We start from the raw sequence: 14,362 nt of genomic DNA, 5'->3' as shown, positions 1-14,362 counted from the left end.
ATTTGCAGGGAGTAGGGGTGCTTCCATACTTTTGTACACCCCCGGGGTATACTCAGTTACCGAAATGTCATCATCAACTCCAAACTCCTCCAAACTAATTATTCATTTTAGATCGTTAATAAACATACATGCTTCCGGAAGTGTTACAAATCAAATAACCTTATCGTTTCAAAAAGTCAAAGTGTGAAACTTCATCATTTTTCCCGAGGAGTTTGTAAATAATTATTTTAAACGTAAAAAAAAAACCCCATCCCTCAGCCCCTGGCTACATTAATTTCCTTCTCTTGACTGCACCACGCAGAACCCATCAGCGGCAAACAATCACTTATTTTACCTCACACCTTGCACGGAAAGTCCCAATATATTTTATCAAAATTAAATAAATTCCTTAGTGCTTAATCAGTGGGCATTTAATTTGCAAAAGTGAGACCAGTGAAAGAGGCAATGCCTCCATGAGCCGGTACTGCGACACCTCTTCTGCCCGGATCACTGCTCTGCACTCCCTCCCCACCCCCACCCATCGCCGCGGGGCTCTGCAGTGAGTCTAGGCTAGGGACCAGGACGGGCTCAGGGTCTGCCCTGCGTCCGGGCGCCACCGGGTGTGTGACAGCGCCTCACCCCCGCCCGGCCTGTCACTTCCCCCGGCCGGGGCCAGCCCAGGCTTGAAGGTCCCCCGCCCCCAGGCCCTCCCGGGCAGCTGTCGACCTTCCTCTAACCCGCGCCCAGACGGGCTGCTCGGAAACTGCTGTGTCAGAAGGGTTCGAGGAGTCCGGCATCCCGGGCAGCTTTAATTCGGGAGGAATGACTATCTAGGGCCGGCCCGCGAGACGCCGCGGGGCAGGGTGTGGCGCAGCTGTCGGGAGGGCACATCCTCGTCCCCGCCTGGCCACCCCGCCCTCGGCCCGGCCGCCCCGCACCTGGCCAGCCTCCACAGAACAGCCCGCCGACTGCCGGGGCCCGCGGCCCGGCGCGGGGGGGCGGTGGCGGGCGCGGCGGCCAGCGCGCGTGCGCGGAAGGCCGCGCGCCGGCCCCTCCCCGCCCCCACCCCGCCCCCTCTCACGTGCCGCGCAGCGTGCGCCCCAGCATGTGCGGGTGCACGTGACCGCGCTGCGTCCGGCTCCGGCTCCCTCACCCCGCGCGGCTGTACTTTGAACCCGGGCGTGGGAGGGGGAGGGGGGGGGAGAAAGGGAAGCGGGGCGGGGAGGGGACTGGAGGGGGAGGCCGGGCTCCCGGAGAATGATATCACCCGCAGATTTATCGCTAGGCAACCTAAGAATGCCTCTCTCTTTCCAATCCTGGAGCTCCTTGCAGATCGCGAGGCTGATGACATTATTCCCCCCTGCTTTAATCCCGCCACCACGCAGCGCTCGATCGGCGCTTTAAGGAGCTAGGGTGGGTTTACCAATTTTTAGAGTCCGTTTCAAACACGGAGCTCAGAAATAGGTCCTTTATCACTCCCACTCGGGTCTGCAGAGCTCTCCATGGGTGCGGGCGTGGAGTCGGGTTTCTCCTCCTGTTGGGTCCTACTCGGATCACACAGCCACCTTGTAGCTCTGCCGATGAGTCTCGATCAAAATAACATGAACTCGAAAACAAAGCTCTGCTTAAGGTATCGTGGAAGGAGAAGCTGGTGTCGTTAAAATGTTACAGGGAATTTTCTGATTAAGTAGTTGAGATCTTTAGGAATTGGAGCCAGGGTGAAGTCCCCCTGTTAAAACTAATTTTCAAAACACAGTGCGGAACCTGTAAAGCCGCACATGGAAGCAAAGTTTATTTCAGAGCTATGTGGTGGATACTCAATACCTCCGTTGTGAAGCATTTGATATTCTGTGTACACATGTGCATACCCATATGTAAAAGGCTTCAAATTGAAACGGCAGCTAGAGTTTACAACACCCTAAAAATACTCCATATAAAAACTGTAGCAAATCGCCCTCTTTCCTACTTCCTCAATTCTGAAGGTTCCCTCTGTCCAGCTTCCTAGCTTGCTTTTTGATCCCCTCTTTTGTGGACAATCTCTTAGAGTTGAACCGGAACCACCCAGGTAGAGGGGTGGAGGCAGAGGTGGAAAGCTCACCAGATAACATGGAGACTTCCAAACCTGGGAGGGCACATTTCTGGATGTCTTCAAATTGAGTACAAGGCAAAATTGTATGGTTCTTTGTAGGGGACCTTGAAAATTGTTTCTCCAGAATTTCTCTATCTTAAGTATTGCAGGCACTATGCCATCATTTAGGCACGCTATTACCGTGACGATCTTTCCTTCTCCACCAACAATGTATACTCGCCTGTTAGGACCTCACACGGACTAGCTCAACTCCTTCCATGAGGAAACTTCAGCCTGTGGCCTCCTCTTTACTGTTACTATGGGTTGATAGTATAAAGAGCAGTGGACTCAGAACCAAAAAATCTGATTTCAATCCTGGTTCTGCTACTTACTGAGCTGTGTGACCTTGGACTAGTTGCTTGCCTCAGCTTCCTCCCAGAGGGTTTGACAAACAGGCCTTAGGATTCCTTGTTGCCCTCTAAGGCTTGTCTCTCTCTCTCTCTCTTTCCCCTTTGGGTACTGAGTGGAGAACATGGATCATCATGCCCTTATTTGAAGGGAAAGAAGTCACCCTTGTTTCTTTTGTAAGACAGGTGGATGAATGAGGTGAGCCAGAGCTGCCTGTGAGGGATGTTTGTTCCCCGCTTCTGCATTATATACTATCACGCTATGCATGCAATCCTTTGCAGTAGAAAGTACCGTGACTCTCAGTGCCAGCTCATGGTTCAGATCCTCAGGAGGAGACGATAGGGAAAGCCAGTATGGCAGTCAAATTCTAAAGAAGCTGAGAAGTTGGGAAATCCTAACTCAGACCTCAAGTCAAATAGAACCAATTAAACTGTCCTGGTGCTCAGCACAGGACCACAGTGTGCCACAGTCTTCTCCTTGGAGATAGCCCCATGGGCTTACTCTCCTGTTCATTCTGTAAAATGCAGCTACCTCTCAAGGCCTTCTCTGTCCCACCCGGATGAAGTTAGCAATCCTCACCCCCCCAGTATTGTATTCACCCCTGCATAGCACTTAACTATGTTTATTTTAGTGTGCGTCTGTCATCCCCACTAGACTTTGAGATGCTTAGAGATTATTAATCTTTGATTCTCCAGCTCTTACCACAGTACCTCACGAAGTAGGAGCAAAACAAATGTCTGTATCCCCTTACCCACTATTTATTGAATCTGTAGGCTCAAAGAGAAAAGGAGTGTGCTGCAATCCGCGGGGAGCCTGAAACCTCTCACCAGAAGGTTTCCAATGGGTGTGTCTAAACTCAAAGGCAACATCTAAACTCAAAAGCACATCCTCCCTGCCAGTTCCCCAGAATGGTTTTCTGGACCTGCCACCCAAGATGTCCAAAATCCAGTGGTGGAGGAGATTACACACCAGAAGCAGGGTCCAGGGTCATCCATGAATCAAAATGTCAATCAGTTTTCACTAATGACCCTTGGTCTCCCATTCTTATCAACCTGAGAGAAAGAAGTGTTCATCAAATCAAATAATTTGTTTCTGGCATGAAAATTTCTTTATTTTGTGGTTAGCTGTGGAATAAAACCATTAGTGAGCTGCTTTTTTATGTAATAAAATGATCAAAAATATATAAAGTATTTGAAGGCTTTTGCATTAAGTGTTCTGATAGGGAACATTGCTGAGCATGTCAAAGTTAAAAGAAATGAGGAAAAAAGGTTGGAAGGAGAAATGTGTCACTGTAGAAACATTCTACAAGCTCATACAATTTAGAGAAGTACCTTCAGGTACTGTTAAAGCCTATTCATTCTAATTTTAGACACATTTCAAATGGGTGTGGTTTTGGTTAAAATGGTTGCACAGGCCATAGTAAGTCAGAGTAGCAAATTAGATAAAAGTTGGAGGCAAGCACTCTGACACATCAAGAAGTGACAGCTGGCAGCCGGACCATGAGTAAAGAGACTGAAAAATCTAATAAAAGCAGATATAAGAACTCAAAAAGAATTTAGTGCAGGTGCCAATATTCCCAGATGACAGGCATAGTGCAAGAGTGATGTTTATAATGATGACCCTGAATTATTGAGAAAGGTTAACTACAGATCAGGTATTTTTTTCTAAGACGTGCAAGACACTTTAGAGGACCTGTATAACATATTTTAGTAAGGTTTTCCACTAAAATAATTTAAGAAAGAAAAAAAAAGAGAAACAATGTTGGCACTTGAACATAAAAGTTTCACTGTTCTGAACCATTGTTACATGGAGCACATTAATTCCCTGAGGCCAGATGAACTGGGCATCACTGAATTCGGAATTTTAAAATATCAACTTTTAGAAAGGTATAGTTTTACATTTGTCTGGAATTTTCAATATGGAATCACTGAACAAGTACAAGAAACCCAATTTTAAGACAAATGTCCAACTCCTTTCTAGGAGCATATTTTTAAAGTACATGTTGCACATGTTTTTTAGTATAAATCCCATCTTAATCACAGAAAATATGTGATAATTTTCCATGTCAATCGTCTATTAAACTCTGTGAAAAACTGGAACTTACATTGAACTTTAGCATGCACTGTATATCCATTTTGAATTTATTTAAAACAACACCGAACAATGAGGGGCCCTAAATATATTGATCTGAGGGTCCAACAGATTAAGAATTTTTGTTTAATGAAAAACATCAGATTGCTATCTGAAGTAAAATACCGTGCTCACCATAGTACAACTAGCTTTTGGCATTAGGATGGCCTTCATTCATTCATGAGGGCTCTGTTGATTTCTTTCTAAAGTAAAAGGCCCTAGTCTGTTTGCCCAGCCATGTCTTCCTAGGTCTCATTTGGCAATCGCCTTCCATGGCGAGGTTCCTGACCTGTGACATAGTTAGGAAGAGCCTAAGGCTTCTTTTACATACTTTTGAACAAATCTCAGGTGATGGGCAATAACCAAAGTTATGACCTAGACGGCCAGCAACAGAGAACCAAATGAAAAATAGTTTTCATAATGATAGGAACTAAAATGCCAGTGATACTTTTCAATAGCTATGAAAATGTAGTTTCTAGTGCCTTACAAATGTGCTTAGCTCTTTGGGAAGAAAAGGCCATTTATCAATTCAACATAAAGTTTGCTGAAAAATATGTGAATGTAAAATTAATTGGTATGCTGCTATATGTATAAAAGTATTATGACTCAAGATTCATATTTGTCTTCAATTGAAAAATCACATACACTGTGAAGCAGTTTGGCTAAAATTTCACCACTGCAGGTATAAAACCCTCCTTAGTGAATTATGACTCCAGTCTTTTAATTCATTAAAATAAATCAATGACCAAAATAACATTTTTCAGATGCCATATAGACAACATTATTTTGCAATTCTGTCCTAACTTTATCTTATTACCATGTTAGAATATAGGCATTTGGACTAAATAACCAACCTATAAAATCTGGTCCAACCCTAAGGTTTCCCATTTTATTATACCAAAGTTATACAAATGCTAAAACATTTTATTATCCTCCAATTTACTTGGAATCTTTTTTGTTTATGAAACATATTAATACAATATGGCATTAAAATGTAGCTCAAAATATTTAAAACACTATTTTTCCCATTATTCTGGTCTACACAGATAGAATATTTTTCTAAACTTCAATAAATTGCAATGCTCAAAAACCCTACGTGGTTTTCCAGCATTGTTATTTCCTTTGTTCCTGTGGTTTATTCATGATGTTTCATGAATGCTACCCAATCAAATTCAGTCTATTTGGTTCAAGATGCTGCCGTGGGAAGAAGTTCACTGACTGGGGGATACGATAGATCTGGCCTCTAGTGCTGGCTCCAGGTAGCTGTGCGACCTTTGAAATATATTTGCTATCTCTGGGCTTCGTTTCCCTCCTATTATCAAGTGCAGGGACCTGGACAAGCTGATCTCTGAGGTTCCTTCCAGCTCCACTTTCTGAGACTTGTAGTTTGATTGCCATAAAGTCAGCAGAGGGAGCACTTTTTCTACATCTCATAAATTTTGACTATTATTTCAACACCTTTCAAAAATCAAGGGGTTTGTAAAGAACATTATTGAAACTAACAAATTGACAATCCTTCACATAGTTTGTATCAAATCACAGATTTGATTATAAATTTGAGAAAAGTCTATAAATTATTTCTGTTTCTTGAATTCCATGATAAAGTCCCACAAAAGAATTATTTTATAAAGGTTAAGGAGCTAAAATAAACTGATCAATTAAGCACCCCCAAGTGGTACTATATTTTATAGGGGACCCAGAGAAAGAGAGACACCAGACCATACTACAGTGGCTATGTGGTGTCAAAGATGAAAAGTGAAAAATTCATCAATCTTAAAAATATTAGCGAATTGTGTCTAACATAAACCACACAAGTGATTGGTAGGTTTTTCTTTTACACTTTTCACTAAAATAAGTTGGGAACAAGCAGGTAGAGACAGCCAGAGCCCGGAGACTTGCAGAACACTGGAAACATGTGATATTAAGCCAATGACAAATAAAGTTGTATTCTGAGAACCTAAGTGACTTTCATCCCTATATTCACAGATACCCTAAAACTAATCGAGCATCCATTATCTTTTTAATTATTAGACAGTCTCATATCATATATTAAAGTTTTTATTCCTTAGTAAGAATTTTAAAATCACAAAAGTGTGGCAATATTTAAGTAATAGAACTTACGGAGTGCTGAAAATACTAGAATATAAAGATAATTTCTAGTTTATCTTCACATACTAAACTTTTCTAAACCAGGTGGTTTCTTGCAGACAGTATTTATTTATTTTTTTTAATAATTTAAGACAGCATAAGCTTGTACCAAGCATAAGCATTGTAACAAAAGTGCAACTTTTCAGCAAATCCTCCCCAAAAGATATTTTAACTCAAAATATCATTAGCACATATTTTCTCCCTACAAAAATAGCAATGTCAGACATCATTAATTGGATGTATTAACAACTATGTACATAAGAGCCACCTTGTAGGCTAAGAATTTAACGTTGTTTAAACACAGCGTTTGAGGCAAACAGTAGCAACAGCAGCAGCAAATGCACCAAACTGACTAAAAGACCCAGATATTTTCTTCACTCATAGTCAGACTGTTGTGTCTCACCCCTTACATAACATTCAAGTGAGATTCCTCACAGTGCTACCTTGGCAACAAACTAAAAATATCTAGACAAGGTCTTGGTTTAAGCCTTATTAAAAAAGCTTTCTTTGTGATTATCTGGTATCTGGTTTGGTCTCCAGAAAATACATAGACTTGGAGATCGGAAGGCCTCCCAGGGCTTCATTCCACATCTTTACAGCATTTCTAATCAAAACTGACCAGTTTAATGCTTTCCTCCGCTTTTGTGATCTAACAGAATATAGGATAAATCAGTTTGGACTTGTTTTCTTTCTTTGCTTTTAAGTTCAGTGCACATTCTTTTTTTTTTTTTACAGCAAGATTATAAAAACTTAGGATCATGATGGATTAAATAATGCCAGGGTGGGAATAGATGCACTTGATATATATATATTCATATACATATATATGAAATTAAAATGGGTCAATTGATTCACGGTCAATTTCTCAATAAAGTGCTAGCAAATGGACTAAGAATGATTCTGGCCTTCCTCACCCATCTCCTTCCCTGACTTAGTTCGGACGATGGCACAACTCCGTGTCTCTTTAAACAAGTTCAAGTTACTAAGGGATACCATTCAAACCACTTCAGAATAGGTGGCAACGCAAGCGACTGCATCCTCACCTCTTCCTCTTTGAAAAATATATGCCTTTTAAAAAGCTGAACATTATAAAATACTGAAGAGTAAATTCAATTCTAAAAGAGCCTCATTCTGTTTGTGGAAAGCCTCCTGAAGCAGGCAGGACCGCACTGAAACACAGATAACAAACAGCTACCTGCTGTTCCATGTCAACTCCTCAGCCACCTGTCCCCCTGCCCTGGTTCAATGCCCTCAGCCACAGAACAGACCATTCTTACTTCCTCGAGAATTAGCTTCTATATTTTAAAAGATAGTGGAACGTGGCCTAAAGAAAGGCAAAACTTATTTGGGGGAGTTCTTTAAAGAAAAAAGAATCAGTATCTATCGCAGAGGTTCTTTTACAGCTGGTGGGGGAAGAAAGGGTGTGTGGAAGGTGGGGTGGTGAGGGATGAGCAAAACAGGAACTCCAAATGTACACAAAACACCTGTGTTTTTTTTTTTTTTTTTAAAAAAAAAAAGCCTGTCGTGCATCTATTACACTTCCTCCCTTAAAAACGTTAAGGGTGTTTTAACTTATTAATATTATTATTCCGCGTGAACCCTCGTCCTTTCGAAGAAAGGGGTGCAAGGATTCAGGGGGTCTCCTTTCCTGGCTGCGAGGGATCTTCCTGAGCAGAGCTCTCCGGATTCCCGGGCTCACGAGGGCCGGCGAAGGGCAGGTGGGTGCGGCCGTGCGGGTGCGGGGGGTGCAGCGCCCCAGGGGGCGCCACCTCGTGTGGCAGGAGGGTCGCGGCGGCGGCGGCGCTCGCTTTCTCGGGCGGGGGCGACAATACCGAGGACAGGCAGGGGAAGGCGGCGGCCGCGGCGGCGGCAGCGGCGGCGGCGGCGGCGGCGGCCGGGGCGGGGATGCCGGGGTAGAGCAGCGGGAACGGGGCGGCGGCCGCCGCCGGGTACAGGTACTTCTCCAGGCCGCTCTTGTCCAGGAAGGGCTGCACGTAGGCGGCGGCCGCCGACGGCGAGAGGAAGTAGAAGGGCAAGCAGAACGGGGCGGCGGCGGCCGCGGGCTGCGCAAAGGGCGCGCCCCCGCCTCCGCCGAACGCCACCAGGGAGCTGAGCAGGGCGGCGTCGGGTCGCAGCAGCGCGGCCGCGGCTGCCGGGTCGGGCCCCAGAAGCGCGGCCGCTGCCGCCGCCGCGCCGCCCCCCGGGCCGCCGCGGGAATCCAGCTTCATCCTTTTGGGCGCCGGCGAGTCTTCCCCGGGGGGCTCCTGCTTGATGGTGATGCGGCTCGCCCCCGCGCCTTTGCTCTTCTCACGGTCCGGCCGGGCCTCGGCCTCGCCGCCGTAGCCGCTGTCGGTGTCCGTGTCGTTCTCGGCGGCGAGCTCGGCGCTGGGCTGAGTCCGCTGGATGACCGGCACGCAGTGGGCGAGGGGCTCCAGCTTCTGGCCCGCGTGCTCCAGGCAGGGGGCGGCCGCGGGGGCGGCGGCCGAGGGCGCGCCGGTGCTTTTGCTCACAGGGACCTGTTGAGTCAACAGCTGGGGAGTGGGCAAGAACTGGGTGGCCACGGCGTGCAAGTGGTTGATCAGCTGGACACACCGCGGCTCCCTGGGCGTCCAGCTCTCAAACCGGGAGAGGTATTGCAAGACTTCTTTGGCGCATGTTTGAAATCCCGAGTGGAACGCATCCAAGTCGGACTGAATGGGCGATTTCAGAGATCGCTCCCCTAGGATGAGGAAGGGGATGGGGGTGGGGACAGAGGAATGGAGGCAAGAAGAAAAATACCGACGTTAAAACATCTGCTTATCACGTGGGCCCTGCATTGACTAAAGTGATCTCGGTTTTTCCTCTGTATTCGAGTGATATAATCCACCGGTTGCCGCGGGGGGTGGGAGAAGTGGGAAGGGGGGTTGGGGGGCGCTCTACTCCCAGCTGAAAAACCAAAGTGGAGAGGGCGCAACCGCCACTTTAAATAAAAATCTGATTCCTCTGAGTTCTGCTGAAAGCCTCTAGGATGCTGCGGGAAATGGGCACTTTCCAATGAAGGGAAAGTATAAGCAATTTAACAAATGAGAGGGAGCCCGTGGCCCACGGCAGGAGGTGGGGGTGGGGGAAGAGAAGAGTCCTAACACTGCTCCTCTGTGGGCTGCCCGGCTTCATCAGGGTGGGTTGGCCTCCCTGAACTGACTTACCATTCTGTAAAGCAATTATCTTCTGATGCTGCTGCTCGGTTAAGGCTGTTAAAGCTTTTAAGTGTTTCAAAGTTAATTCCAAGACTACGGCTTTCTCCAGATGCCCCAGAGTCTGCAGTGGTGCAAAAGAGAAGGGGGCACTTGGTTACTTAAAAACACACCTTTGGCTTGATTGGCTCTCCATTCAGCACAGCAACTTAAGCAAACACTTTGAAAGAAGTACTATTCCTATACTTCTTGAGCTTTCCACAAGACAGGTTAGAAATGATTTCTTGGCTTCAGTTGTGAGCACCTACTCTTGAGTTTGTAGGAAACTCTACACTATAGCACAAGTTGTATCGCATCTGATATTTACATTTATTCTGATATCTCCGGGAGGAGTACTAGGCTATTAACACACCCATGGAGAGCAGCAAAGAATGAAAATGTGCATCTTACTGTCAACTTCAGATGTTCGGGCAGTAAATCTTTCAGCTGAGCAATGCATTCATTAATTCGGTCTCTTCTTTTCTTTTCTATTAATCTGTGCGGTAATTTGTAGGTATCCTTAATGTATGGGAGTCATGGAAGAGAGAAAACAATAAGCTAAACATTCATTTACTGGATATAACAATATCCACCCCCCCCCCCCCCCCCCCATACTATGTGATAAACTATGCCCAAGAAACCTCTTTCCTCTGCACTATTCTGAAATGCAATCTAAATTCAGGTATGATTTTTAATCTCCCCCTGAGAGTATCCAGCAAACGACTTAAAATTCACAGTTGGGGAAGCTCAAGGGCTGGAATATATTTGAGGGCAGAGCTTCGCTGTGAAATCACTGGCCCTAATTAACTATCCAGGCAGGTTAGGAGGAACATCGGAAACTTACACTTACCTTGCTGTCGTCTCGCTTCATGCTCCTCTTGGGTTTACACATATATAAAGAAGAATAGTCCAGTCTGCAAAACAGAAATCAGCATCAGGCACCCATTCGGGGAGGTGCTCTGCCCTCGCCCGCTCCATACCACTTTCTGGAGAAGAAAAAAAAAATCAAACTGAAGCCTACACAGATATTCGCAAGGGTGCCTGCACCTTACCCTATAAAATCTCTATGTTCCAGTAACTGTCTCTCTTGCAAATGAGGAATTCCTTCGTCCATGTTCAACCGCTGTCCGTTTCCTCTGTTTCGATTTTTGGGGTTCTGTTCTATAATCTGTGGGACGGTAGCTTTTGGAGATCTTGGGGGGATCTGTGCGTCTCCAGTCTCTCTCTCTCTCTCTCTCTTCAGTGCAGTGTTGAAAGTGTGAAGCAGTTGGTCCCCCCCTCCCACCGCGCTCGCCCTCTCGCACACACACGCACACACACGCACGCACACTCGCGCCGGCCCCACTGCGCTGGTAGTTTGCTCTCACTCCGGGCAGTGTTTGGCCACAGGGCACGCGCGTCGCCGGCCAGACCAGCACCCAGCTCACGTGCGGAACGTACCATCCGCGGTCCAGCCCGGAGGGGGGCGGGGGAGGAGGGGCCGGGCCGGGAGGGGGCGTTGGAAGCAGGCTGCGAGGGAAGGCGAACGGCGGGAGGGGGCGGGGACACCTGATCAGGGCCACCGGAAAGGAAAAACAACTTCAGCCAAGCTATTCATCTTCCCAAAGGCGATGCAGTCAGCTGAGGGAGGGGGAGGGGGCGCAGGGGGTGCGGGGCAGCCAGGGCTTCCTCGGCTCCGAAATGCGACTCCCTCAGTTTGTCCGTCATTACGGTGCAGGAACGTGAACGTGGCTTTTTGCTTTTCCACCAACTGTACTGTTGGTTTGGACCAGAAAAAGGAAAAAGAAAGAGAATTCGCGGTGGGTAAACTTCGGTCCCGAAGGAAAATTTGGAGACTTGTTTGCTCACCGCTCAGTGGCCTGGGGGGACCCCCCTTGGCCCCGGTTGGAGGTCGCCTCCAAAAGGGGCAACTTGAAATCTGTTTCCTGAAGGATTTAAGATAAATGAAAATGTAGTCAGTGGGTCAGAATGTCGCAATCCAAGTCTCTTTCGGCGACACGGTGTCCCTGGGCCACCCAAACTTCCCGCAGCAGCCGGAATTGCGGTGCCACTAATCACAGCAGCAGATGACGACGTTTGGGGCCTCTGGTGCTCCCGGAGGAACGCGGCGGGGAGGGAGGGGGAGACGGGGGGTGGCACGAGAGGGGCTACCGCGGAAAGGCAATGCAGCACTATCACTCGCCCGCGAAACTCCGCCGCCCCTCCACGCCTCGGGTGGCGCTGGGTGCTTTCCCCGCCCCCCACTCCTCGTGCGATAAGCGACACTAGGAGTGTGCAGAGCCCACGTTTACTACCGCTGGCACCTCCAAAGCCTCCCTCCTTAATCCTGTCTCAAACGGGTACCAGCACAGGGCCAGCAACGTGATCCGACCTGCGGCTGCTGCCACATCACTGCGCGGGGAGCCCGTGCGCGCGCGCGCGCGCTCTTCCTGCAGCCGCGGCGCCGGGCGCGGGGAAGCACAGACCAGCACGAGCCGGGCTACCTTTCCCCAGAGCCACCCCGGAGCATGACTCACTGCTAGTGAGAGTTACCGGGAGGTGCCCAGAGATGCGCACAGCCCATGCCGCCCGGCGCAGCGGGCGGCTGCGGCCTTGGAGGCCAGGGGAAAGCATGTCCTGAGGGACTCCCAGGTCTCTGGCCCCGCTGCCGCTACTCTGGTCTGCCGGGGGTGGGATGGAGAGAATATATATTAATTTCTTTATATATCGGTAGACAGATATAAAAACCAAAGATCTTTCCTTCCTGCACCAAGAGTAAGATTTACATTCTCCTGGGTGATCCCCGAACCAGTCACGATCGCCACTGGCACGTGGACCAAGGGAAGAAGTACCCCGAATGCACACGCACCGGGGCGCGGCTGGGACTGGGGCCGTCGCTACGTGTCCCCCAGCCCGCCCCGCCAAGCGCGGGTTCCGGGGACGGATCTGGGTCGCGGGAAGCGGCGGCTGGGAGGAGGTCACGTGTCTGCAGGAGTCGCGACTCCTCCCCGCCCCCAGGAGCCGCCCGGACAGCGGCCGCGCCGCGCACTGCTGCAGTCTCCAGAGTCCCGGGCGGAGACGCGCGCCGCGTCTGGCTTCGTGACTCCGGCGGCGGCGGCGGCGGCGGCCCAAGCTCACCCCGGCGTGAGCAGACGCTCAAAGTCCGTCCGCTTTGTCTGTTTCGAGGGCCCTTTAAGGTCTCTCGACTGCCTCGAATAGGGGGACGTGTTTTGCACCAAACAGGCGATTTAATAATGATAAATACGTAAAAAGTATTTTTAAAACATAGATTTTATTTTAAACCTAATTCCAACCTTCGTCTTGTTTCCAAGTGATAGGGTGATTAATTCCCTTTGGTGGGGAGGGCAATTTGGTGCCCTAACAGCGGCATATCCCTGAAGTAATGTATCATTTTGTCTTCCTGTTCTAAATTGACCCCCCCCCCCCAAAAAAATTTAAAAAGCAGGGGAGGGGAATGCCGTTAAGGTGAATAATCAAAAAATAAAATACCAGCTCCCCTTATAGCTTTCTGAATGGTTGGAGAAGAAAGAGTGTGTAAATATTTGCTCCAGAGCTAAATTTTCACTTGAAAAGGATGGCGGGAGTAGTTAGAGAAAATGACATGAAGACTAGATCACTGCATCTTGGCCTTGTCGGTAGAGCAGACAAGACACAAGGCAGACCTCTGATCAGGGCAGACCTTAGGGACTAAGCCTGGAGCAGACTCTAAAGCCAGTTAAATTAGGAGGAATAGGGAAAGCAGCCCAGTGGATCATGGGTGTGTTAATTTTGGATGTAAACTTCCCATAATTTAAAGACATAGAAGCCTGTTGCTGTAAATGAAGTCTTTTGTGTTAGCAGTTTTGTCTTCTCTGCTCACATCCCTTCTGTACCAAGTTTCCCTACTTCTGTATACAACGTTTTGTTTTCTCTCCACTGCTCTCTTTTTCTGATACACAGCTCAAGCTGTAAATGGAGTCTTTTCTAATGTTTGGTTTCCTATGTTATTCTCAGTCCTCCTTTTCTTCTGTCTTTCCTTTTCATGGCTGCCTTTTATTCATTTCCCTTTTTCTGTTCTTTCCCATCTGTTTTTATTCTTCCTAGCTTTCCCCCCATTAAATGTCTGCTTTTGCTTTTTCCCCGTAGTTTGTTCTTTCTCTTACTTTTTGTCTTTTTTTCTTTAGTCTTTCACCTTGATGTCCCATCTTACTTATCTGCTTCTCTTAAACTTGAGTCCTACTCCCGTTCTTTCTCAAACTCTTGCCTCTGGAATATGGGCATAGTTTAATGCTTCCAAATGTCCCTTTGCTGCAAGGAGGGTATAACAGTAGCTAACAACTATATAGCATCTACAATTAAAGGATCAGACACGATTCTAAGAGCTTTTCATGTGTTAACTTATTAATCCTTTCCACAACCTTGTAAGTAGATACTATTA

General features: G+C 47.6%; 1 protein-coding gene across 1 annotated transcript; it reads right to left on the bottom strand.

Moving 5' to 3' along the window:
* Nucleotides 1-6,627: 6,627 nt before the first annotated feature.
* Nucleotides 6,628-11,398, bottom strand: BHLHE41 (basic helix-loop-helix family member e41). The gene is made up of 5 exons (XM_046683017.1): nt 10,998-11,398; nt 10,796-10,859; nt 10,357-10,464; nt 9,919-10,030; nt 6,628-9,452 (listed from the first exon to the last, which is right to left on the bottom strand). The coding sequence occupies exons 1-5, from the start codon at nt 11,057-11,059 to the stop codon at nt 8,365-8,367; spliced, it is 1,434 nt and encodes a 477-aa protein (XP_046538973.1). The 5' UTR covers nt 11,060-11,398; the 3' UTR covers nt 6,628-8,364.
* Between the last annotated feature and the right edge of the window lie 2,964 nt (nt 11,399-14,362).

Source organism: Equus quagga, chromosome 1 (assembly GCF_021613505.1).
Source record: "Equus quagga isolate Etosha38 chromosome 1, UCLA_HA_Equagga_1.0, whole genome shotgun sequence".
Lineage (NCBI taxonomy): Eukaryota > Metazoa > Chordata > Mammalia > Perissodactyla > Equidae > Equus > Equus quagga.
Note: the sequence above shows the minus strand (reverse complement) of the source record. Positions and strands in the feature narration are given on the sequence as shown.

Excerpts from the sequence above, each read along its gene's own strand:
- BHLHE41 (XM_046683017.1), bottom strand. The coding sequence starts at position 11,059 with ATGGACGAAGGAATTCCTCATTTGCAAGAGAGACAGTTACTGGAACAT. Across the intron at positions 10,465-10,795 it reads TGAAGCGAGACGACAGCAAG|GATACCTACAAATTACCGCA; the intron begins GTAAGTGTAAGT and ends CCATACATTAAG. Across the intron at positions 9,453-9,918 it reads GATAATTGCTTTACAGAATG|GGGAGCGATCTCTGAAATCG; the intron begins GTAAGTCAGTTC and ends TCCTCATCCTAG.